Genomic DNA, 24,445 nt, shown 5'->3' on the forward strand with positions numbered 1-24,445 from the left:
AAGATTTCTGATGTAAATGGCTTAGTACATGACTAAGATAGATGTTTGGGCATGTTCTCGTTTTTTGTGTGTGTGAGAGGAAGATCAGCCCTGAGCTAACATCCATGCCAATCCTCCTCTTTTTGCTGAGGAAGACTGGCCCTGGGCTAACATCTGTGCCCATCTTCCTCCACTTTATGTGGGATGCCGCCACAGCATGGCCTGACAAGCGGTGCGTCGCTGCGCGCCTGGGATCGGAACCCGGGCCGCCAGCAGCGGAGCGCACGCACTTAACCCCTACGCCACGGGACTGACCCCTGGGCATGTTCTTAATGAGGTAAGTTAAATCACTTTTTCCTTGCTCATATTTTTTTCATATTACCTATTGATGTATGCTAGGGAGCTTGGCAAAGATACAGGTATAATGGATACAGAAGTTTTGTTAATTGAATAAAATTGTGCAAACTACCAAATTAGATGTAGATAACGAATACTGTAATCTAAGCAGATCCAGTGACCATTAACTGATCATTTCTGAAGTTAAAGGAAGCATTATATGGCTATAAATCATCAGGAGGAATTCAGAAAACACTTAATGCTGAACATTCTCTTAGCCTACCTTGGCTAGGATTTCAGGTTAGAACAGATATTGTTTGATCAAGAATGTTTTATTCCCTAGAATAAGAAAGTTTAAATTCAATTCCATATAGAGGCCCGTGGCCTTTATTATATTCAAATTAGTGTTTAATATAGAGCATCGTAATGGGATAGAACTCATTATGATTTACCTTTTTTCCAAAAAAGCATACTTTTCTTGCAGGTATACAAGAACAGGTATCCTGTTATTCATATGCTAAATTCTGCAATTTGATCTATTTAAACATGAAGTATCCAGGGGGACTTGAATGATCTGTTGCTAAATTTTCCTTCGCCAATCTCTTCACCATGACTCTCAAAGGCCTTTGATGTTTGTTGGCAAAATACCAAATTATATGCCAAATACTAAGTAGGGATACTATTTAAGATTAAAAGTGCAAGGACTACTTCCTTTATTAAGGAAAAAAGAACCCTAAGGAGTTGCAAAGTATATGGACTAACTTCATAGGTGTACTCTTGATGTCACGCCACACACATATAACTTTCTCTACCATAACAGCTCTCTAGGTTAGTCTGACAGAGCACCTGACTTTAAGAAACAAACAAACGAACGAACCAGTGAAACAGACATGGGGAAAGATATGTACATTTTGGAAGTATTACATTCAACAGCTGTTCCACAATCTGGCCATTTTTAGGGCTGTCCAACAATACCGTTAATCCAGGTGAACTATTTAACCAGATTTAATAGTCAATTGATTAATAATAATAGATTCCAAGTTAAACAAGGCATGTATACATTAAAGAAAGCAGTACAGAAATGTACTGTATATGAACTGTTTACAAAAACATACAAAATGTTGGATGGCACAAGGGATACAGTGCTAATATAAACGGATTGTTTAAGCTAAGTGCTTAACATAAACTGTCCATCCCTATAACTAACAAAGAATATTTAAGGGACATGAAATATTTCCTATAAAAATAATGCTATATGGTGTAGAGTACTTTATTCAGTGTATTTTTAGGTGGTATTCATATGTTCATTATTCTTCTTGTTGATTCAGTGAATATATCTTCGTCATGTTTCCATTTTCATTTCATCCGAAGCTCCAGGAAAATCTAACTTGCTAACAATCATTTAAAGCGAGAAGAGACGAAAGCAGGAGCAGCAGCAGGAGCAGCAGCATTATGGGTACCAGCTGGGACAGTGTGTGCTTGCAGGTGTCTCTCAGATATGTGCTCCCTGTCGCCAGAACTTGTGCTATCAGCTTACACCATGGTACCAAATATCTCACTGAGGTCACTTCACAGGGCTGTGGAGGTGATTTTTTTAATACCTCTCCGCTGAGCAAGAGTAGAGCGGCCTACTGGTTCCAAAACTGGTGACTGATTACGGTTTAAAGCAGAATACGTAGCTGCCATGGCACCCTGAAAACAGGAAAGAAAGGTCACAACAAAAATGACAATGAGTAATCACATGTACACAGAATACGAAATGAATGGGCCGGGCCCGTGGCTTAGCGGTTAAGTGCGCGTGCTCTGCTACTGGCGGCCCGGGTTCGGATCCCGGGCGCGCACTGACGCACCGCTTCTCCGGCCATGCTGAGGCCGTGTCCCACATAGAGCAACTAGAAGGATGTGCAACTATGACATACAACTATCTACTGGGGCTTGGGGGCGGGGGGAAGGAGGAGGATTGGCAATAGATGTTAGCTCAGAGCCAGTCTTCCTCAGCAAAAAGAGGAGGATTAGCACGGATGTTAGCTCAGGGCTGATCTTCCTCACACACACACAAAAATAATAAAAATAAAAGAATACGAAATGAAGGTTTTTTTCACCAGCTAATTTCTTCATATGCAAATTTATATAGATTTTATTAGACTCATAGTGAAAATAACCACACTGGTCAAATCTTCTGATTTAACTAAAATTCAAGAGGCCAGTGTGGGAAGTTGAAATTATGAATGAGAGAGGACAGGGATGGGCTCAAAACGAGCAGTCCTCACTTTTCTTAGGACTACTCAACTCTTTTTTTCTTTGCAATCCTTTCATATGAGAGGCAGCAAGGCATGCTCTTTGCCACTGTGTTTTGCCACTGCTGACAACCTCAAAGAGTCTGCTTTGGGTTGTGCATAAGAAAGACAAGTATAAAGAAAAGCTAGGAAATCCATAAGCTTATCTGACTGATAAATTCAGAAATTCAGAAGTCATTCTTAAACTAGTTTTATTATGATATTCTCGCATGCCTTGATTTTTCTTTTCTAAATCACCCACTGTATAAGAATCCCACACAAGAATTGGATGCAGACTGAGAGGGGAAGTGAAAGGGAAAGGTGCTGGGCACGGAGAAGGTGTCTCCTAGTCTCTCCTGGAGGACATGTGGAAGACAGTGCCTGGATGGGACTGCTCACCTTGACTAGATGCGGCGCGTCCTGTCTGTTCAGTTGGTATTGCGGCAGCTGGTCCCAGTGGACGATCCAAGGGTGTCTGAGCACAAGGGCAGCAGTCAGTCTCTGATGAGGGTCCACATGAAGCATCTTTGACACCAGGTCCTGTAATGGGAAGAATAATAATAAAACAAGCTTAAACCTTTTTGTTTGTTTTCTATAGCACTCAATACTGCTGCACATTCTTACTTAGTTTATAAGACACTATTTTTTTCCCAGTAGCAGACCTCTGGGCTCAAAGCAATTTGGTCAACATGACAATTTGTTTAAAAAAAAAAAAAAAAGAAAGGCAAAAACCTAAGTCTCTGTTTTCTCCTCCCTGAGTAACGGTAATTTGGGTGCATTACAAAGGGTAAATTTACCACATTTTATGTGTCTTTAAGTACTTTGGCTCTTTTTTTCCCTCAGATATTCTGAGTTTTCTGCATTTTTTTAAGGTTTATTTCTAAGTAATTTTCAGCTACTTAAGACTTTTTTGTACTGCTGGTAATACTGAAAAAGCAGAACGTAACTGTCCAATAATAGGAATTTAATTGGAGGGCCCTAAATACCCCCCCAAAAGATTATAGAGTTCTTTTTATTTTTTTCTACTTCAAAAACAACTCATGGGCATTATAGAAAAATCAGAAACACAGAGAAGCAAAAGAACATGAAGAACACCCAGAAACCCACTCTCCCCCAGAGACAAATGCTTCCTATGTATCCAAATGCTTTCCTATGCATGGACTATAGATCCATATAACTGCTATATAGTTTTATACTCTTCAAAATAAAACAATTGTGATTTATAAAAGCTATCTACCACTTGTTTAATTTTTCATTCAAAATATATCTATTGAGTATCCATTAAAGGCCAGGCACTCTGCTAGGCATTGGGTATTTAGCAGTGAATAAGACAGAAATGAACTCTGACCTCACGAAGTTTTCAGCCTAGTGAGGGAGAGACAAAGAATCAATTACAAAGCAAATAGTAAGTTCTTTGATGGGACGAATAAATACGAGGTGCAGCTAGAAGAACACAAAGAGACACCTGAACTGAACAGCGTGGGGTGGCTTAGAAGTGACTTCTTTAGGGGCCGGTCCAGTGGCGCAAGCGGTTAAGTGCACGCGCTCCGCTATGGCGGCCCGGGCTTCGCCGGTTCGGATCCCGGGCATGCACCGATGCACCGCTTGTCAAGCCATGCTGTGGCGGCATCCCACATAAAGTGGAGGAAGATGGGCACGGATGTTAGCCCAGGGCCAGTCTTCCTCAGCAAAAAGAGGAGGAGGATTGGCAGATGTTAGCTCAGTGCTGATCCTCTTCACAAAAAAAAAGAAAAAAAGAAAAGAAGTGACTTCTTTAGAGGAATGTAAGACCTGAAGGATAACCAGGAACTGGATTAGGGAAGGGGGAAACAGAACATTTCAGGGAGATAGAATGGAGTGTGTTCGGAGGAAAGCCCTCAGGGGCGAGAGAACATGCCACAATTAAGGAACTGAAAAGAGTGCAATGTGGCTGTAGCATAAATTGTAAAGGAGAACGTGGCAGCAGATAAAGTGGGGGAAGTGAGAAGGGACCCGACCATGAAAGCCCTTGTAAGCCACATTAGCAAATTTGGGCTTTTTCTAGAGGTGATAAATCATTTAAAGCAAAGGAGTGATGGGGTCAGATTTGCACTTTAGAGAGATTACACTCACTAAGTGTAGAGGAAAATGGATTGGAGGGAGCAAGCCTGGAGACTCCAATTAGAGACTGGCGAGAGATGATAGCTTGAGCGGGGGTGGGGTGGGGTGGGGGGTGGTGGTGGAAGAGATGGAGATATATGGATGGAATTGAGGTACTTAAGAGAAAGAACCGGGGGCCGGCCCCATGGCTTAGGGGTTAAGTGCCCGCGCTCCGCTACTGGCGGCCCGGGTTCACATCCCGGGCGCACACCGACGCACCGCTTGTCTGGCCATGCTGAGGCGGTGTCCCACATACAGCAACTAGAAGGATGTGCAACTATGACATACAACTATCTACTGGGGCTTTGGGGAGAAAAAGGGGAAAAAAAAAAAGGAGGAGGATTAGCAATAGATGTTAGCTCAGGGCCAGTCTTCCTCAGCAAAAAGAGGAGGATTGGCATGGATGTTAGCTCAGGGCTGATCTTCCTCACACAAAAAAAAAAAAAAAAAGGAGAAAGAACCGACAGAACCTGGTGGTTGACTAGAGAATGGGAATTGGGGAGATGTTATTCCAAGTACTCCTCTGCTACTAGATATTTACTGTTGCTTTTAGTTATTAACAGCTAAGAACAGGAGTAAGCTACTCTAACAGAATTAGAAATAAAAAGAGAAACAATTAGGGACCTCCCCTTCCAAATTCTGAAAGTGGGTAAACTGCTTCAAATGCATAAAAGGTTGCAAAACTGCCCAGGGGCACGATAAAACTCTATTATAATTTTAATCACATCTGTGTGTTAACCAGTGCACTTTTGGCCAAGTCACTTAGAACCACTTCTCCTACTGCTACCCTTCAATGGCTACTCCTCCTAAGCTTTCTCTTTAAATGGTGGTGCTTCCCTGAATTCCTTCCATAGCTCTCTTATCACTCTGCTTAGATAAACTCATTCATGCTCCTGGCTTTAGCTACTATGGATGATAACTCCTTCAAATGTCCACTCCAGACTTCTCTCCTAAGATCTACATTCATATAGCCAGCTGCCTAATGGACATATATCTCTTAACTAAATATCAAAGAAGCACTTCAAATTCATAATGTCCAAATTTGCAATCATCACTCCTCTCAAAACTACTTCTTTTGTATTCTACATCTTGGTGAAGGACACCATTACCCACTCATTTGCCCAAGGTGGAAATGTGGACTGCATGCTTTATATCTGCTTCTCTCTTGCTTCTTATGTCCAATAAACCACTGAGTCTATTCTGCCTCCTAAATTTTTCTTCCATTTGGCTCAAATCCCACTATAACTGCTCTAGTTTAAGTCTTCATCATTCATGACCTGAAATATTGCAAAACCTTACAAGTAATGCCCCTAATATTAGGTCAGTGAGAACTGAATGAAATAATGTAGGTAAAAGTGTTAGCACAGTCCTTGGCACGTAAGTCCTCAGTAAATGTTCTTCTCAAAGCCACATATGGCCCCTAAGACTGATGACACTCACATGTACAACTTGCTCTCGAGGGGACACACCAGATTGATAGAGCCCTCCCTCCCCATTTTGTGGGTATTTACTATATTACATCATGCTTGTAATCACAAGTCTTACCTGGACAAATTAGTAAAAGTTATTAGTAATAATGTGGCATTTATAAGATAGGCTGTGAATTGGATGCAATTTTTTGTGCTCTATTTGTCCTCACCTGTCTTTCTCTTTCACTCAAAAAAGCATACTAGAATGAAAGTGAATGAGAACCAAATTATAGAAATTATAGAGATAACCTTGACTTGCTTTAACTTATTAAAAAAGCAGGCAGTGTGTAGGCTCTGATACTTTATACGGTAACATTACTTGATATACCTCCCAACTGATCATGACCAAGTTTGTGGCAGACTCCATGGATAAGAGTTACTGCTCCAGAGTGAACTTGAAGAAGGAAAATCTGATCGTTACAATGCTTAATATTTTTCAACAGTTCTCAACACCTAGTGTAAACCCCAAATCCTGAGCATGATCTATAAAGCCTTTCATGATCTGGGTTCATTGGCTACCCTCTCACATGTACCCTGTACTAGTCATATATATCAAACTCCTTGCAGCTCCCTGGAGGCATTCTGCCATTCCCATGCCGTCATGACCACAAATAGCATGTGCCGTCCCCTCAGCCTGGGATGGGCTATATCCTTCTACTCCCCAAAGCTGCCTGACAAATCCCTTTGATGCTTCTGGAAAGCCTTTCCTGAAATCTTTTTGACTGAGCATCATCTGTGAACTTCTTTAGCACAGAAAACAAACCACTGTAACAGCACACGTGACACTGTACTGTATATTTTTGGCCATCTCTCAACTAGACTGTGAGCTCCCTGAGATCAAGAATACTATATAAATCACATCTTTTATCCCTGGAGGCTTCACTTATTAAGCACATTGTAGGTGCTTAACACATGAATTAAAAAGGAAACAAGTGCTCAGAAAAATGAATTATCTGGTTTAATAAATTTTATTGTTAAAAAAAAGAGAAAGGCTAATATTTCTTATTTATTTATTTATTTTTCCCCCAAAGCCCCAGTAGATAGCTGTATGTCATAGCTGCACATCCTTCTAGTTGCTGTATGTGGGACGCGGCCTCAGCATGGCCGGAGAAGCGGTGCGTCGGTGCGCGCCCAGGATCCAAACCCAGGCCGCCAGTAGAGGAGCACGCGCACTTAACCGCTAAGCCATGGGGCCAGCCCTAACATTTCCTTTGTTTTTGCTGAGGAAGATTCACTCTGAGCTAACATCTGTGCCAATCTTCCTCTATTTTCTATGTGGGTTGCCACCACAGCATGGCTGACAAGTGGTGTAGGTCCATGCCCACGATCTGAACCCATTAACCCAGGCTGCCAAAGTGGAGTGCACCGAACTTAACCATCAGGCCATGGGGCAGCCTCCTAACATTTCATTTTAAATGCAGTTATAAAACCAAGTATTATCTACACAGACATTAAACTGGTTAACTGAGGCTTCATCTCTATGCCAAAAGTATCTATATATATTTTTGACATGCCCAGATTTACTTAAGCAATCACCTCAACTCAAGCTTCGACCTCTCAGAAAAATCAGCAAGCACTTTTACCAGTATGTACCTTCTTCATCTCCTCTATGTTTTTCTTATTTTGAAGTAGAAAACTTTGCTCTTCTTTTTAAAAGAGAATTTTCTATGAATAAAGTGAAACTAGAGCAGAGTTGGAAAGCAAGTCAGTGCTAGTCAGGGGATGGCAGATTTTCCAGTGAGAAAGGCTTCTCAAATGGATTTCAAGCAGACATTACAAAACTATGCTACTGTTTATTGTGAAAGAGATGAGACCCCTTTCTTCATAATATGAACCAAAAATAGAACGTGGTATAGTTATTCTAGGGAACAAGGGCTTTGGAATCAGCTGTTTAGTTTGAAGTGCCCCTGGTGTGCCACAAAGTTCACACTAAAATTCTGGGCCTTGGTTTCCTTCTGTGAAATGTGGATACTACCACCTACTTTCCAGGATTGTTAAGAGGATTAAATGAGATAATTTAGGTAAAATGCAGTGTGAGGCACAGAGTAGATACAAATCATGAAGACTGCCACCATTATTATTCATCACGTTTGTCAGTGAGAAGTAGCTTTAGATGTATAGATAATAAAGCCAAACCAATGCCTTCTGGGAAAGAAGCAGAATAATTGGTCCCTTTTTGAGTTCAAGTTATTTGGTAACATCACTTTAAAATAATACTTTATAAACAAAAGTTTCTAACTGACATTATTTCTTCTTACCAGGGATTATGAAAAATTATCTCCTCAAAAGCTTATAATAGGAAGCCATACTTACCTTTGCTGTGTCTGAAACAGAATTCCAGTAACCACCACTGAGTGAGAATTTTCCGCTGCCTATCCGTGCCAATATTTCCTCTGGTGTATCATCAGGGCCATTTGCAAATGGAGTGTAACTAATTTATAATAAAATTAAAATGTTAATGAATAAAATTTCTTTTTGGTTGGTAATCTATACTTATTTGCAGTGTCCAAAAGTACTCTTGAGTAATTCAATTAATGTAATACTTTATTGAAATCTACTAAAGTGAAGAATATCAACAACACGAAGCTCCATAAAGCACCAAGTCAAGGTATAAGTTATAAAATATTAATTAGACTTAATATACAATAGTGTAAATATTTTTAAGATACTATAAATTATAGAATAAAATATTTAAAACGTATGTTTATGATATAAAAAGAGTAAAAAAAAGATATGGAAAAAATCAATTTAAGACCTCAAGGCATTAATAAATAGTACATTATAGAAAATCAGTAATGATACAGCTATAAATGTGATACATATACAGGATTTTATTATTAAATAACATGAGAAAACATGGGAAGAAAGATATTACCACATAAAGATTAAAAAAATAAACCTAGATATTTTAAGCAAAATATTGATGAATAAATGTTTACAACATATGGTACACACTCACCCAGTAAGCATCGTATAGAGGAGGACACCAAGACTCCATATATCACAAGCAGCATCATAGCCTTGTCGTTTTAAAACCTAGGAAAATTAAAAATTAGTATTAACACACCACTTTTCATTACACCACTTTTCATTATACAGATTTCGATAGGCTGCGAACTGAATTATATCTCCTAAATCAATGCATAAGAAAAACCTCAACAGAATATGATTAACAAACAAGGCAATATATTAATCCTATTCTAGAACTTTATACTACTAATAATCCATGTATATAAAATTAAATTTTGGTATTTGAATTAACATTTATTGAATGCTGCTGTGGCACACAAAGGACTATAAAATAAATTGAAGGTAAGTTTCTTATTTTAAAAATATTTATATTTTGCATGGGGCTGCAGAGATGGTTACATAAAACAAGACTTTTAAGAACCCATATAACTTAGTACAAATGATATAGTGTAAAACTGTACTTTTATATACATATATAATTTGATTCACTCAAGCATTTAATAATCATCAACTATTATCAGGCATGAACTGTGACAAATACAAAACAACTCTGGTTTCCTTAAGAAAATCAGAATCTGGCAGGGGAAATAAACATATACATAGTTAACAATTAAACATGATAAGTATTACAACAAAATTATGTCTAAAGTGCTATGGGTACAAAGATGACGAAGCAATTCATTCTTGATATGGGGAGAGAAGACTAGGGAGCAGCCTGCTTGTATTGGGCCTATAAGTAAGAATTCAGGAGGCAAAAGGAGGATGTGGGGGAGGGCAGAGGACACTCAAAGGGCGGAGGCAAGAGAGCAGAGCATGCTTAGCGACAGGCAAGGAGTTCAGTGTGGCCAGATCTCCAGGTAGGGGATACTACAGAGACTGAAGGGCTTTTATAAATATGTTGTGAAGGAATTTAGTTTTTTTTTCCTGTAGGCAATCAGATATCATTAAATCATTAAACAGGGAAATAAAGTAAGTAGATGTGTATACCAGAAAGATAACTGAAGGTATAGAGGAAATGCCGGCAAGAAGAGAGACTGGAGACAAGGCCATCTGATAGGAGGCAGTTTGTAGCAAACTAAGTGAAAGGCTGTGAGGATCTGCACTAGGGCAGGACATGAAGAGGAAAAGACAGAGATAAAACAGGAAGGACTTAGTAGAGACTAGCCATATACGGTAAGGGAAGAAGGGGTCTAAAATATTTAGGAATCAGAATGGAAATGATTTGGCGACAGACTGGATATGGAGAAATGATAGAGAAGGAGGATTTCAGAAGGACTTCTAAGTTTTAACTTGGACAACTAAATGGAGCATTGGAGACATAGAGTTAAAAGGTCAAGTTTAAGGAGAGTTTAATTGTGGAATATTTCTGAAAGAAGATGAATTTAGAGGTAGGTGTGGAAGCAAAAATATTCCAATGTGCCAAGGCATAAGAGCTACATGGTGATTTCAGATTGCTTGTACGACGCAGGAAACACTCATGAGGAAAAGTGAGATGGCTAGATTAAGTGACCATGCTTGGAGACCAAGATGTGTCAGAGGCTGTGGATACGTGGACAAACAAGCAAACAATCTGTCCCTCATCAGTTCTAGTACCACTGGGAGAGCAGATCCAAGAAGTCTTTTAAAAAATATTATCTTATATCTAAAAAGTAACAAAATCACAAAAAGTTTGGAAAATAGAGGAGGGAAATCCAACTCTATAATCCAACTATCCCAACATTACCAACTATTACCATTTTTGTGAAATATCTACACACGGTAAAGGCACAGGCTTTGCAGCCAGAGTGCCTGGCCTCAAATCTAGATCTGACCACAGGAAAATGACGTAACCTCTCATTGTACCTGGTTTCCTGTAAAATGCAAATAAAAGTACTCACCTCACATAGTTATCACGAGAATGAATCATTACATGTAAACTATATGTTGTGAGGATGAAATCAGTTAATATATGTGCCTGGCATATAAGCCCTATATTAGGGTTAACTATTATTTTTTATCTTGTTCATAGTTACATTTTTTTTACATAGTGATAATAGAAAGGCAAGAAATCTTGGAGGCAAAGCAGTGGAGAACTGCAATTTCTTAGGAAAAGCAGCAACTTGATCAAAGGAGTGTGTAAAGAAGACTTCAGTAGCTTTGTGGCTCTTTTGTGGAATGATCACAGAATGACAAGAGGGTGCAATGTGCACCTAGGCTGTGGCAGACACCTGGGGTAGTGAGGGAAGCAGGGGCTGGGATAGCAGTTCTGTGAATAGAAAAACCCCAAACTGGTTTTAGGGGATAACAGATGGTAACTAGTTACGCTACCACCTTTTTGCTAAAGGCAAGAAGAGACGATGACGTTTTAGTCTTGGAAATACAGGAAAAATGGTGACAAACCAGGAAATTAGAAGGGTATTAGAAAAGCAGGAGAATAAGCTAGTTTCCATTTAATTTCATGCACTGACAAGCACAAAAGTGTTAATGATAGGAGAAACTACAGATGTGTGATTATGAAGAAAAACAGAAGTCAGGGAGGGAAAAGGATTATAGGTAGTAGTGGGCTAATGACAAGATGAAGTACCAACAGAAGAGAAAGGGCTGACATTTTATTCTAATTATTTGTTCAGTAAGTCTTCAATTAAACAACTATACTATATTAAACACAGCAAATGAGTTTTTAAATATAATGAAACACTGCAAGCAAATGCTTTCACAATTACCTCTGGTGCAACAAAATTTGCAGTATAACAAGGAGTCATGAGAAGACCATTTTCCGCTCTTAGCTGTTTGGCAAAGCCAAAATCACAAATTCGAATAGATTCTGGATTGCCAGATTCATCCACATAAAGAATGTTGCTAGGTTTCAAGTCTCTGTGAACCACCTAATTGAAATACAAATTAAAGAGGTACATTAACAATACATTTCCATTATAGAAAATTTTTATTCAAAAACTGTCAAGCAATGCACTTAACAAGATGATGAGTGCTGATCTTTAAATTATTCCAACATTATAAAATGCTGATAATGTAAGTATAACTCTCTAACACAAAACTGGGGCAAGGAGGAGGAAGAAAGAATAGTATTTACCTTCCCCCTCTTTGTCAAATAAGTAAGCGGGTTAAGGAGAAAAGCAAATACCAATAATATCTGTCTCCAGGTTATTCATTCATTCAACAAACATTTATTGACTGCCTACCATGTGCCAGGGTGTTATATAAGAAGCTGCAGATACTATGGTGAACAAGACCCACAAGAGCTTTGCCTTTACATGCTAGGAGCTTACAGTAGTAGGGGAGGCAGAGAATAAACAGGTGAGAGATGGGGCATAACTAGGGAGGTCAGGGAGGGTCTCTAGAGGAAGTAACATCTGATCTAAGACTTGAAGAACAGAATGAACAAGCCAGAACAGCAGGGAACGGTCATTCTAAGTAGAGGGAATGGCATGTACAATGGATGTACACAACAAACATGTGCTGACAGGCTCAATGGAACAGGAATGGGGCTTAGCAGTAAAAAGGAAAAAAAACCCCAAAAAACAGGCTTTAAGTATTGCCTATTTGATATCCAAGTGACAATGAGACACACACAAAAAGATATTATTCCTTTAGTTTTGTATTATTTTCCTCCTTTAATCACTTACTTGAATACTTCTTTTATCATAAGCCTCTCTGACACTTTATTAGACTTAAGGGTTTCTTCCATCCCCAAATTCTGAGTCTATATTCTAATCAATCACCTCAGTTTTAGTTCCTAACATCTAGAACGTTACTTCTCCAGACCGTTTTGATAACTAATTACTGCTGAGGCATCGGGAAAAGAACATAGAAGACTTAGATGATTGCAAAGTCATAAATTCTTTGGTGAATAGTGAGTTCTCCTAGTTTATAGCTACATTACTAGGCGAATCTTGACCAGCTAGAGGTCAAGAAGCTCTAGAATTAAATTAACACATTCCACTTGTTAGCTTCTAGGGGCAAAGACAAACAAAACGAGAATAATGTATTGAAAATAAACTCCTTAGAAAGTAATCTCATTTTTTTTTCTTGCTTTCCATTCATCTTCACTCTTCTGCTGTTCTTCTTTCCTCCCTCCCTCCCCTCATTTTCTCCTTTGTTCCCTTTCCCTCTCAGATTTCTCTTCTTTTAAAAATATGATTTTTTGCCATTTACTAGAAATCTGTATGCAGGAAGAAATGAGAGCATCCACCAGCCAGAAGCCAGGTGATAACTTGGCCTCATCCGTTTGAAAGATTTCCTTTTGTAAGTGACTACAACCTATGATTCTCTGGTTCTGCTTCTAAACTTAAAATGGGCCCAGTTCTCAAGTATACAGAGTGGCCTAGCAAAAATGGCGCTATGTCTTCCAGGTCAGAAAATCTCACTTTTTCTTGGGAAGCATAAGAATTTAACATAAACAAGCTAAGATTTCAAAGTAGCACTTCAAGCTCAATGGAGAAGTTGAGGTAGAGGAAGAACAGTATGATAATTAAGCTAACAGCAGTTATTTTCCATTACATGCATAAAGTAACTTATACCTTTGTAATTTTAGCTCAAACGTTAAGAAAAGAAAAATGGTATCTACGTTTATGTATGTGTGTGTATACATATGCACATATATATATTATAAATGTTAAAAAGACTTACCCCTTGTGCATGAAGATATTCAACAGTTTTGGTTATAGTAAACAGGACAGCACTGGCCTCTCGTTCAGAGAAAAATTTCTGTCTAAGAATTTTATCCAGCAATTCACCCCCTTTCATAAGTTCTGTCACTACATACACATATTTTCCATCATCATATACCTATAAAATTCAACACCAAAATGTAAAAAATTATTTAAAGCTTTACATGTGCTCAGAACAAAGTTTATATATTAAAAGAGAAATTAAAACTCATTTTATATTCAAGGAAAATTTTACTTATCACAACCAATGGAGGATATAAAATTTGTACACATAATATTAAAATAGGAATTGATGAGATTGAATGTCAGAAAAATAACCTGCAATTTCCTCCTGTGAAACTTCATTGATGGCAATCAAAGTAACTATGGGCATCGTATTAGGAAGGGGCACTGAACTTTTGCTCTTAGAGTTCATTCCTCTTGATCTTTCTATCTACCTACGATGGCACGGATGGTACAAAAACACACTCCTGTGATTTTTGTGGAACTTCTGCAATTGCAGAACATCTATATTTATAGAAGTTCTAGTATATTTATTTACATACACAGTACAATGAATTATTCTGGTTTTGATTAAACTGAAAGACAAGTTGTGGCAAGAATTAAGAAGGAAGATTAAGTAGCAATGAGAAATTCCATCCAGTCCCATAGAAGCATACCAGTTTACTCCTAATGTAGAAATAGAAAGCTTACTGTAATTTTTGATTTTTACTCCAGGCAATCTTGAACTGAAATAACCCCTTTATTAAACTTCAGTCCCTTTCATTCCCCCTCATCATGGAGTTACTGCATACCTTTATTTAGCTGCATAAGAGGTACCACGTGCTGGGACCCCAAATATGGAGAAAATAAGGTACCTGCCTTCAAAGTTTTTATTCTGGTAGGGACAGACAGACATAGAAATAAGAGTTAAAAAAATGTGGGAGATGCTGTAATAAAAGTGGGGAAAATTTTGGAGACTTTGGAATTTGAAATGAAGGAAGGAGTAAAGACGTAAAAAATAGTGACAGCGTCGGGAGTTTCCAAGGCCAGGCTGAGAGAAGTATTTTCTACACTTTCTTTGTAATTTACTTGGTTGGATTCTTGGAGGTTATATTAATTAGAGTCACTTAAATAGCTTCTCATTTTAATGGGACTAAGTTATAACATTCTCCTTCTAACAATGAGCAATGATAAATTAATCTGAGGACATTGGAGTTTTGGTTAGGAAGAAGGGAGGGTAAACTTTGGAATTCACAAAATCTCAGAGGTGAAAGGTACCTTAGAAGTCCTCTGGCTTAACTGGCCATGTGACATATCTGGTCTACAACACCCAGATATGGCCTTTGAGCCTATGTGAGCACCATCACCCAGAGAGGAGTTAACGCTGCCTGGGGAGTTCACACCCTCTGTCAACAGCTCTGTTATGATAAAAGCCATAGGTAGCAGGGAAAGGATACCTCACTTCTCTAGGGGAAGGGCAGTGATGGGCAGGGCAAGCTTCCTGGAGGAAGCGATGCCTTAGCAAAGTCTTAGATGTGAGGTAGTTAGCAAGGCAAAGAAGGGCAACTGTGTTCTCAACTTGAGGGAACCATAAATTCAAGACAGGGCAGCATGAGAAAATGAGGCATGTTCAAAAATTTGTACACACTGGAGCACGGCTGGAGCATAGCGTGTGCTAGGAAGTGTGAAAACTACTATGGATGGAGAAAAGTGGGAACTGGAGGTGATGGGGGGTATGAACTATAGGCAGAGAAGTAACATGGTTAGATATGAGCGTTAGCTCTCTCTGGCAGTACTGTGGAAGATAGTTTGGGAAGTCCATGGAGCGTGAGACTAGTCAATCCTGAATATTAATTAATACCCACGTTCCAGTAAACATAGATATTAAAAGCAACAATGTCAGCAATACTTCTTTTCTTAAAGCAAAAGTAGAAAAATTAACTATACAAACATATTTTTCTTTATAACTGGAATTATGCTATATATATTGTCTTCTAATCTATTTTTTTTACTTACTATATTGAGTTCTTTGTTTACCACATGATATTTGAAAACATTCCAAATGTGAGTTAGACAACTGACTCAAATGATCTATGTTAAAGAATCTACTTACATCCTTTAGAGTAATAATGTTTGGATGCTGCCCATAACGAAGAAGAATTTCAATTTCTTCTGTTGGGTCTCGCTTGCTTTTATCGATAATCTAAAAGGCAAATATTTATCACAAAACCTCATGAACCATACAGTCATAAAACTTAAGTATTTACAGCTACAGACTTTAGGTATTATCTTATGTAAACACTGTACATATAAGCCATTTATCAACCAATTTTATTCAAGTACCTGGCCAGACTGTCTAATCAAAATTCAAGAGCCAGTCTTGATATACAGAGAGGTTGTAAAGTAAATTCTATGCCTTGAGTCACATTCCCACCAGGTCTCTCCAGTTTAAGTTTGTAGTAAGTTTAAGACTTACTAAAAACTCAAAAACCTGAACAAAAGGTACCAAGAACACAGTTAACATATCTTTCTTCCATCCTTGAATGTCTTAAACCTTTAGGAACTCAGTCAATTTCTAACCCCTATCAATACACATAATTATGAGCAAGATGTATCTATAATACCACCATAGCATCTGTTTATTGAATTAACTTTATTTTTACTTCCTTTAATAAAATGCTTCAATGGAATATCCCATTAGTTGTAAGCTACTTATAAAAACTTAATTAACAAGTTAAGTAGAACAAGCTTATTTTTGAAGGTAGGCAGAAAGCTAAGCAGAAAACCACACTTAGAATTTTACTTGGCTAGAATTAAGTTTAATTATTATAATAAAGCCCTTTAAAATACTAATGTAGCTTTCCAACTCTTTTATGACAGCTGCTTCTTAAAAATAGTTCCTTAATATTTTAATCTGTTTAAGTAATATTATATTTAAAAAAAGACAAAACGTTTTGCTTCCATTTCATCCAAAGGGTAGTCTGAAATGAATTTTGTGACCTTCATATCTTCAATTTTAAAACAGCTTAGTAATTAATATATGTAATAAATACCCAAATGCTCCAGCAATCTATGAAAGAGCTTGCAACTCTCAATATGAGCCAAATCTGCTATCTGAAATGGATTTAGTTGTAACACTGTTCTGTATTTGAAGAACAGGGAAGACAAACATATAGGTGGTCCACTGTAATCAACTGCAAATGATAGTGTGGAATTAGGCAAATGGATGGTTAAGAGGAAAGGTATATGAAATAGACATGCTAATTCAAGGGAGATGATCTGGGGCTAGTCTTTTGAAAACCAGAACACACTGGGAGGTGTTATTTTTGGCAATATTCTCTCTGATCTGCTAATCTGAGCCCAGCTTACATTATATCCACACTTGTGCTTGTGGATCTTAGATTTGTAGTAATTTCAGTAGAATCAAGTTGTGCTGGGATTGCTTTTATTAATCTAATTTAAGTCACAAGAATCCATAAATAGCTTGAAGAAATTCTCAAGGTTGTGGTATACTGCTCCTGGTTTCTGTAATTCAAAGGCGGCCTCAAGACATTTCTGCTTTTTTTCTGATGTGTTTATGGAGGCAAAATACATCCTTAAACTGCCTACCAAGTACATTATTCATCTTCTCTCCTTTCATGTAAGCAATCTGAAAATGTCTATGTACCCCAGATTTCACTATGAGCAATGAGTAGAAGAGCAAATTAAAATGTATTTCTATGGTTCTATCCTTACATCTGACAGAAAGCCTTATGGACACTGATGACTTTTTAATGCAATTACATCCAAGTTTAGAATAGTAATAATTTTTGTGTGTGTGTATCTTCCCAGATATTTGTTATGCATACATAAAACACATTCAATTTTGTTTTTACATAGTGAAATCATACTAGATCTAGAAAGATAGAGGGATGGAAATAATAACAATTAATGCCACTTTCCCACTAACTAGACATGAACTACCCATACTTATAGACTAGTTCTAAGTTTCAAGGTAAGTTGAAAGCTTTAGACATTACTTGAATTGCTTGCAATGGGAGAGCAGAGGCTACCATTCCAAGAAGTGAAAATGCAGAGACTTGAGTATAGTATTTGTTCACTTATAACTAAAGGTTTGCAACTCACACTTTATCATAGAGCCATTAGCCTTGGTTTTTGGCTTTGAAAATTCTTATTTTCTTAGGATACCTGATGAAATTAAAACAGCTAATGATAATAAATTTCACCACAGTGGTTCCTATTCTTTTATAGGTTCACAGATCCTTTTATTTTTTTTTTATAATTTTATTATTTATTTATTTTTCCCCCCAAAGCCCCAGTAGATAGTTGTATGTCATAGCTGCACATCCCTCTAGTTGCTGTATGTGGGACGCGGCCTCAGCATGGCCGGAGAAGTGGTGTGTCAGTGCGCGCCCAGGATCCCAACCCGGGCCACCAGCAGCGGAGCGCGCGCCCTTAACCGCTAAGCCATGGGGCCGGCCCACACAGATCCTTTTAAATGTGAAGGACAGCATCAACATTTTTGCCAGAAAAATGTAAACATAAAAAATTTGGCATACAATTTCGAGGAATTCCCTGACACCTTGACCATAAAATGGGAGACTTTTGAGAGTAAAAGGGGTGCTACTAAAAATCAGGTCAGGTGTAAACTGGTACTGCCCTAGCAAACTGATGTATGCTACCTTACCTGTAGCTCACAGGGGAATCCAAGGTTCCAGACTAAAATCCCTGAAGATCACTAGCCAGATATTTAAATTTACCTTATCTTTTTTTTTTTAAAGATTTTATTTATTTATTTATTTTCCCCCCAAAGCCCCAGTAGATAGTTGTATGTCATAGCTGCACATCCTTCTAGCTGCTGTATGTGGGACGCGGCGTCAGCATGGCGGAAGAAGCAGTATGTCGGTGCGTGCCTGGGATCCAAACCCGGGCCGCCAGCATCAGAGCGCGTGCACTCAACCGTTAAGCCACAGGGCCGGCCCTACCTTATCTTTTTATAATGAAAGGCCCATTTAGCAAAGAAGAGTGTAATTTTTAACTGGTACTGACACGCATGAATAAGAACTGTTAGAGTTGCATTTTAAATCTAAAAACATTTACCTTCACTGCAAACTCCATGTTTGTGGCTTTATGTATACATCTCTTGCAAACGGAGTAGGAGCCAACTCCAATATCTTCTTTTACTTCATATCCATCAGTAAACTGAATACTGTTCCTGTGTAACTGCTACAAACACAATTATAAATGGACGAAAAGTTCCGTAATGACTTTGGTACATTTCATAATAGGGTAATATGTTACTTAACATGCATTTTTTTTTTAATTTTTTTCCCCCAAAGCCCCAGTAGATAGTTGTACATCTACAGTCATAGTTGTACATCCTTCTAGTTGCTGTATGTGGGACGCGGCCTCAGCATGGCCAGAGAAGCGGTGCGTCGGTGCGCGCCCGGAATCTGAACCCAGGTGGCCAGTAGCAGAGCTCGTGCACTTAACCACTAAGCAACGGGGCCGGCCCAAGCATGTATTGTTGATGTTAATTATAAATATAAATGAATATCAGTAAAAAAATCAATCTTTACAGCATTTATTCTTCTACAACTGCATATTTTAGAAGTGTCTAAAATAAAATGTACAGCAAGAAGTATGCTTTTAAAAAAACCTTATGTTAAAAAGAAAAAATTGAATATGTACAACAGAAAACACAGAGCTCCTTGATAAGGGGCCGACAGCCTTGCCTGGGAGTGAGCCCCACTCCACTCCCCAACCGGCTATAGGTCTTTGAAGTACCTTTGCAAATGGGGAGAAGTTTGAAACTTCCGGTATAGAAGAAAAGATCTAAAGATCTAGGAGGATTCAGAATTAGAACATCTGGATTCTTGTCTTAGACGTACCACTTGTAGGCCGTGTAACCTTGAACCTGTGTTTTCTCAGAGGGTAACGATGAGGATTAAAAAGAAGATGTGGTATATATACACAATGGAATACTACTCAGCCATAAGAAACGATGAAATCCAGCCATTTGTGACAACATGGATGGACACTGAGGGTGTTATGCGGAGTGAAATAGGTCAGAGGGAGAAGGTCAAATACCGTATGATTTCCTTCATTAAGTAGTAGATAACAACAACAATAAACAAACACATAGAGACAGAGATTGGATTGGTGGTTACCAGAGGGGAAGGGGGGAGGGGGGAGGGAGGAGGGCGAAAGGGATAATTCGGCACAGGTGTGTGGTGATGGGTTGTAATTAGTATTTGGGTGGTGAACATGACGTAATCTATGCAGAAATAGAAGTATAAATGATGTACACCTGAAATTTATACAATGTTATAAACCAATGTTACTGCAATAAACAAAAAATTAAAAAAAAAAATACCATTTGAAGGTGATACCTATTGTTGTCATTTTGGACTATCAGTAGCCACGCCCTCCTTTCTCTACCCTCAAGTCATAGCTTCAATACAACTTCTGCTAGAGAAGCCATTAATGGGTTAAGGACTTCAATACAACTTCTGCTAGAGAAGCCATTAATTAAGGACTAATAACATATGGTAGGATGATGAACAACAAATTACTGGTTCCATAAACAGGCTGAGGGAAGTCGTGTTGCCCTTGGCTATACTGATAGGAGACCCCTCCCACGCCTACGAGCTTCGTATAGATTAAAACTTGAATTCTGTAGACTATGTTTGCGATTTCTACGTTAGGTACAGAAGTTATAACTTAAAAACTTGCCATACATCACACGTTTGTCATAGTAAAAGGTACAGACTATTTTAACATGAACTTTGTTCAAAAACCAGTGTTTAAATTGGTTTTCTAGAAAGTGGAAAGCAAGATGACTAACTTGTGAAAAAAACTTTAGAGCAAAAGCAACTTAATCATCAAGCAAATCCAAGCACTAATTATACCCTAAAAACAATTCAATACTTCAAAAGATATATCTAGTTCCCTCTATGACTAGAAAGATAAATTAATCTTTCCATGATACTAGGATGGGAAGAAATAAATCTAATGGTTTGTACTACTTGTGTTCCTCTAATAACATTTAATTTACTAGTCCAGTCTCCTGTTACAAACACACACACACACCTAGAAACATGCTTCTGCAGCTTTTACCTCCTTTTTCTCCAACTCTGATAAACAGATAGTATAATGAGGTCGAGGGCACCCTAAGGAAGTACCCACAACCATTTCTTCCTGGCAACAATGGGGGCTCCAAAAGAACAAGGACACAAAACTTGGAAAACCTGAGATTTAAGTTCATTTTTATTTCTTATATGTTTCTATGGCAGAGGTTGGCAAACAATATGGCCTATGGGCCAAATCTGATTCACCACCAGTTTTTCTAAATAAAGTTTTACTGGCACACAGTCATGCTCGTTCATTTCTGTATTGTCTATGGCTGCTTTTGTGCTACAGTGGCAGAGTTGAGTAGTTGCAACAGACATCATATAGCCTACAAAGCCTCAATTATTTATTATCTGGCCCTTTACAGAAAAAGTCTCCTGACCTCTGTTCTTTCTTTTTTTTTTGATGAGGAAGAGTGTCCCTGAGCTAACATCTGTTACCAATGTTCCTCTTTTTGCCTGAGGAAGATTGTCCCTGAGCTAACATCTGTGCCAATCTTCCTCTATTTTGTGGGATGCTGCCACATCATGGCTTGATGAGCGGTGTGTAGGTCCACGCCTGGGATTCGAACCCATGAACCCCAAGCTGCCGGAGTGGAGTGTGCGAACTTAACCACTACACCACCAGGCTGGCCCCCGACACCTGTTCTAAGGCACTAGGGAACCAAGAGACCTCAGCTGATCATAGCTGACCTGACAGAGGCAGAGGATGAAATAAACTAGGCCTAACAAACATTTTGAGGCACAGGAGCGGGGAGAGACAAGATGCTGATATTTATCTCAACTCCCTTAGAATTCCACTTTCAAGTTAGATAGGTATCCAGGATTCTGGTGTGTGCAACCTTTTCAAAGGTATATGAAAAAATTTCTAAGAGTAATGTTAATGATATAAAATGTATTTTAAGCTGCTTACTTAAAGTCAGCAGATCAAATCTAATTTAATTATTCACACAATGAACTATATCTTAACAACATTTCAAATTTAAAATTACTTAGACTTTCACTCACCTGAACAATTGAATGCACACCAACTGTCTGCATGGCTTGGCTTTCATCATCTGAGGTAATAGCAACAAAACTAAACCCTCGAAAAAGCTGATGTGCATTAGCACTAGGTGGAATGCCAGGTGAATCTGAAAAGAATAATGAATTACTAAGAAGTAATTACTTTGAAAGGTAATTAAGGGAAGAATTGTTGACATTATGATCTTTCTCACTTATTCTGGAATTCTACTTTTCAGGCACCCAGTGCTTCCAGGATAACTCAATGAGGCACTGTAACAGATCTGTCTTGATGCCTTATTGTCATCACAACTCTAACATCCTAGTCCCTCAGAGCCCAGAAAATAGCTAATTCATTGAAAAATATAATAAATCAATGAATTACTGAATTAATGCTATTCTAAATTAGCACTGTCCCATAGAATTTCCTATAGTGATGGAAATTTTCTTTATCTGTGCTGTCCAATATGGTAGCCACTAGCCACATGCAGCTACTGAGCATTTGAAATGTGCTTAGTGTGACCAAGAAACAAAATTTTTAATTTTAATTAATTTAAATAGCCACATGTTGCTACTGACTACCATATTTGACAGTGCAACCCCAAATGATAACCTAACAATGCTTTGGTTCCTGGTTAAGGGGAGATACAAGGTTGATCTACAGATAATTTAGGAGAAAGGAATTTAGTCCAGTGGTCCCAATACATGTCAGAATCCGGAAACCTAAACTACATGTTAAAAATTATTATATTTATGTGTATATTTAAGGATCAAAAGTAATTTCTAGGACAATGGTATGTCGTCCTTAAAATATATTTTATGACATGACATGTATTGTTATTCAAATTACTTAAGTGGAATCTGTTGGCATTAACAAAAATAGAAAAATATTTTTACAATATAGTTAATGTTTACTATAAAAATAAACAATGAAAGTATAATAAATGTGTTATTCATAAATATGAACACAATTAGACACGCTAATATTTATAAACATACTATAAAGGCTAAGGGTAAGTATAAAACAAACAGGCAAACCTACTTGAACATCAACTCTGCATAAAGTTCTTTTTAAACATCAGCTTTATATTCTCAGCAATGTATAATGTTTAGTGAATTTTAAATCAATGTGACAGTATTATACTGAAGATTTCTGCTAAGAGAACCTATCTGGGCAGAATGCAACATAGAACTGCTCTATTCTGAGATTTTTCCTCTATCAGGACAAATTGTATTGAGAAAGGAAAGTAAAACATTATCATATATCATCAATTCTATGCATATTACTGTCCAGATATTTGATAAGATTTTGTCCATGTATTAATCCAAATTTCTAAGGTTGTCTTATAAAAATGATAAACACCCATCAATGCTTAAAACAGATTGTGAGGACTTTGAATGATGTACTCTATGGAAAATATATGCAAGCACACTTTCCATTTACTTGCTTGTCAATGATAAACTGATAAACCTGGGGCCCGGTACACCTAAATGAGACGGTATTAGAGAGCAAAATACACCATTATGTATATACATACACTAATTCATAAAATACAGGTTACCATTTCAAAGATTACTTTTCTATAATTGTCACTGTTTATACAATTTTAGAATAAAGCAAGATACAGGATATGAATCATTTTGAAGTTATCACACCTCATATAAAGCTCAAATTATGTTTGGGACTTGAACTTTACAAGTATGTCCAGAATACTACCTAATACTAGAGTTTTAAACAGTAGTATTTATACTGAAGAATATTTGACGTAAAAGTAGTTACCGGTAAATAAATGCACAACCAAATAATTTTTCCACATAAAATAGTATCCAAGTTTAAGGCACAGCATAATTTGCTAAACGATGTAACAAGGATCTTAACTGCTATAAAACGCTGTGAAGGATTTACTAATTATCCAGTTATTGTGGTAGGGATATGGTATGAAGGGGAGATATGAGGATAGCATAAAGAGTTATACCGGAAAAGATTTTCTGATCGAACAAGAGAAACAATATATATTATCTTATATTTGGGTTTCCACATTTTATCCTTACCTTTGGGAGTTTTTGCAGTAAACTCAGGATCAAAATAGAATGTATCTTCAGGCCTGCCAGTTGCAGGTTTAAAAGGTGGATGAATTTCTCTTCTGTACAGTTTCTAGAGGAAAAAAAGAGAGACTCAGACACATGTTAATTATAAAAAACATTTCAAGCAAGTTTTCATTCTATACTTACATTCCAGTCTATTGTTGAGAAAAATGAATGTCTTTTAATTTCTTCAACTCCATCTGGTCCTGCGCCTATCAAAAATTAACTAGTTTTGATTAAATGGTAATTTTATTTCAAGGAGGAATATATATTATTTAGTCTTCACTTTTTTTTTTTTTTGTGAGGAAGATCAGCCCTGAACTAACATCTGTCGCCAATCCTCCTCTTTTTGCTGAGGAAGATTGGCCCTGGGCTAACATCCGTGCCCATCTTCCTCTACTTTATATGGG

The 24,445-nt window shown here is 37.8% G+C and overlaps 1 protein-coding gene across 8 annotated transcripts in view; it reads right to left on the minus strand.

Annotated features, from left to right (window-relative positions):
- Positions 1–1,011: 1,011 nt before the first annotated feature.
- The window catches only part of RPS6KA3 (ribosomal protein S6 kinase A3), a 109,612-nt gene continuing 86,178 nt past the window's right edge, over positions 1,012–24,445 (minus strand). For 6 of the 8 annotated variants that reach the window (XM_058535560.1, XM_058535558.1, XM_058535554.1 and 3 more), the window contains 11 exons: positions 24,183–24,247; positions 24,003–24,105; positions 21,957–22,081; positions 18,919–19,044; positions 15,932–16,021; positions 13,796–13,954; positions 11,872–12,033; positions 9,159–9,235; positions 8,513–8,630; positions 2,991–3,131; positions 1,012–2,007 (listed from right to left, as the gene is read on the minus strand). In XM_058535560.1, the coding sequence (XP_058391543.1) occupies positions 1,885–2,007; positions 2,991–3,131; positions 8,513–8,630; positions 9,159–9,235; positions 11,872–12,033; positions 13,796–13,954; positions 15,932–16,021; positions 18,919–19,044; positions 21,957–22,081; positions 24,003–24,105; positions 24,183–24,247 (1,289 nt within the window). In that variant the 3' untranslated portion in view covers positions 1,012–1,884. The remainder of the gene's footprint in view (positions 2,008–2,990; positions 3,132–8,512; positions 8,631–9,158; positions 9,236–11,871; positions 12,034–13,795; positions 13,955–15,931; positions 16,022–18,918; positions 19,045–21,956; positions 22,082–24,002; positions 24,106–24,182; positions 24,248–24,445) is intronic. The other 2 variants (XM_058535559.1, XM_058535557.1) reach the window with 2 other exon arrangements.

This window comes from Diceros bicornis, chromosome X (genome assembly GCF_020826845.1).
Source record: "Diceros bicornis minor isolate mBicDic1 chromosome X, mDicBic1.mat.cur, whole genome shotgun sequence".
In the NCBI taxonomy this organism is placed as follows: domain Eukaryota; kingdom Metazoa; phylum Chordata; class Mammalia; order Perissodactyla; family Rhinocerotidae; genus Diceros; species Diceros bicornis.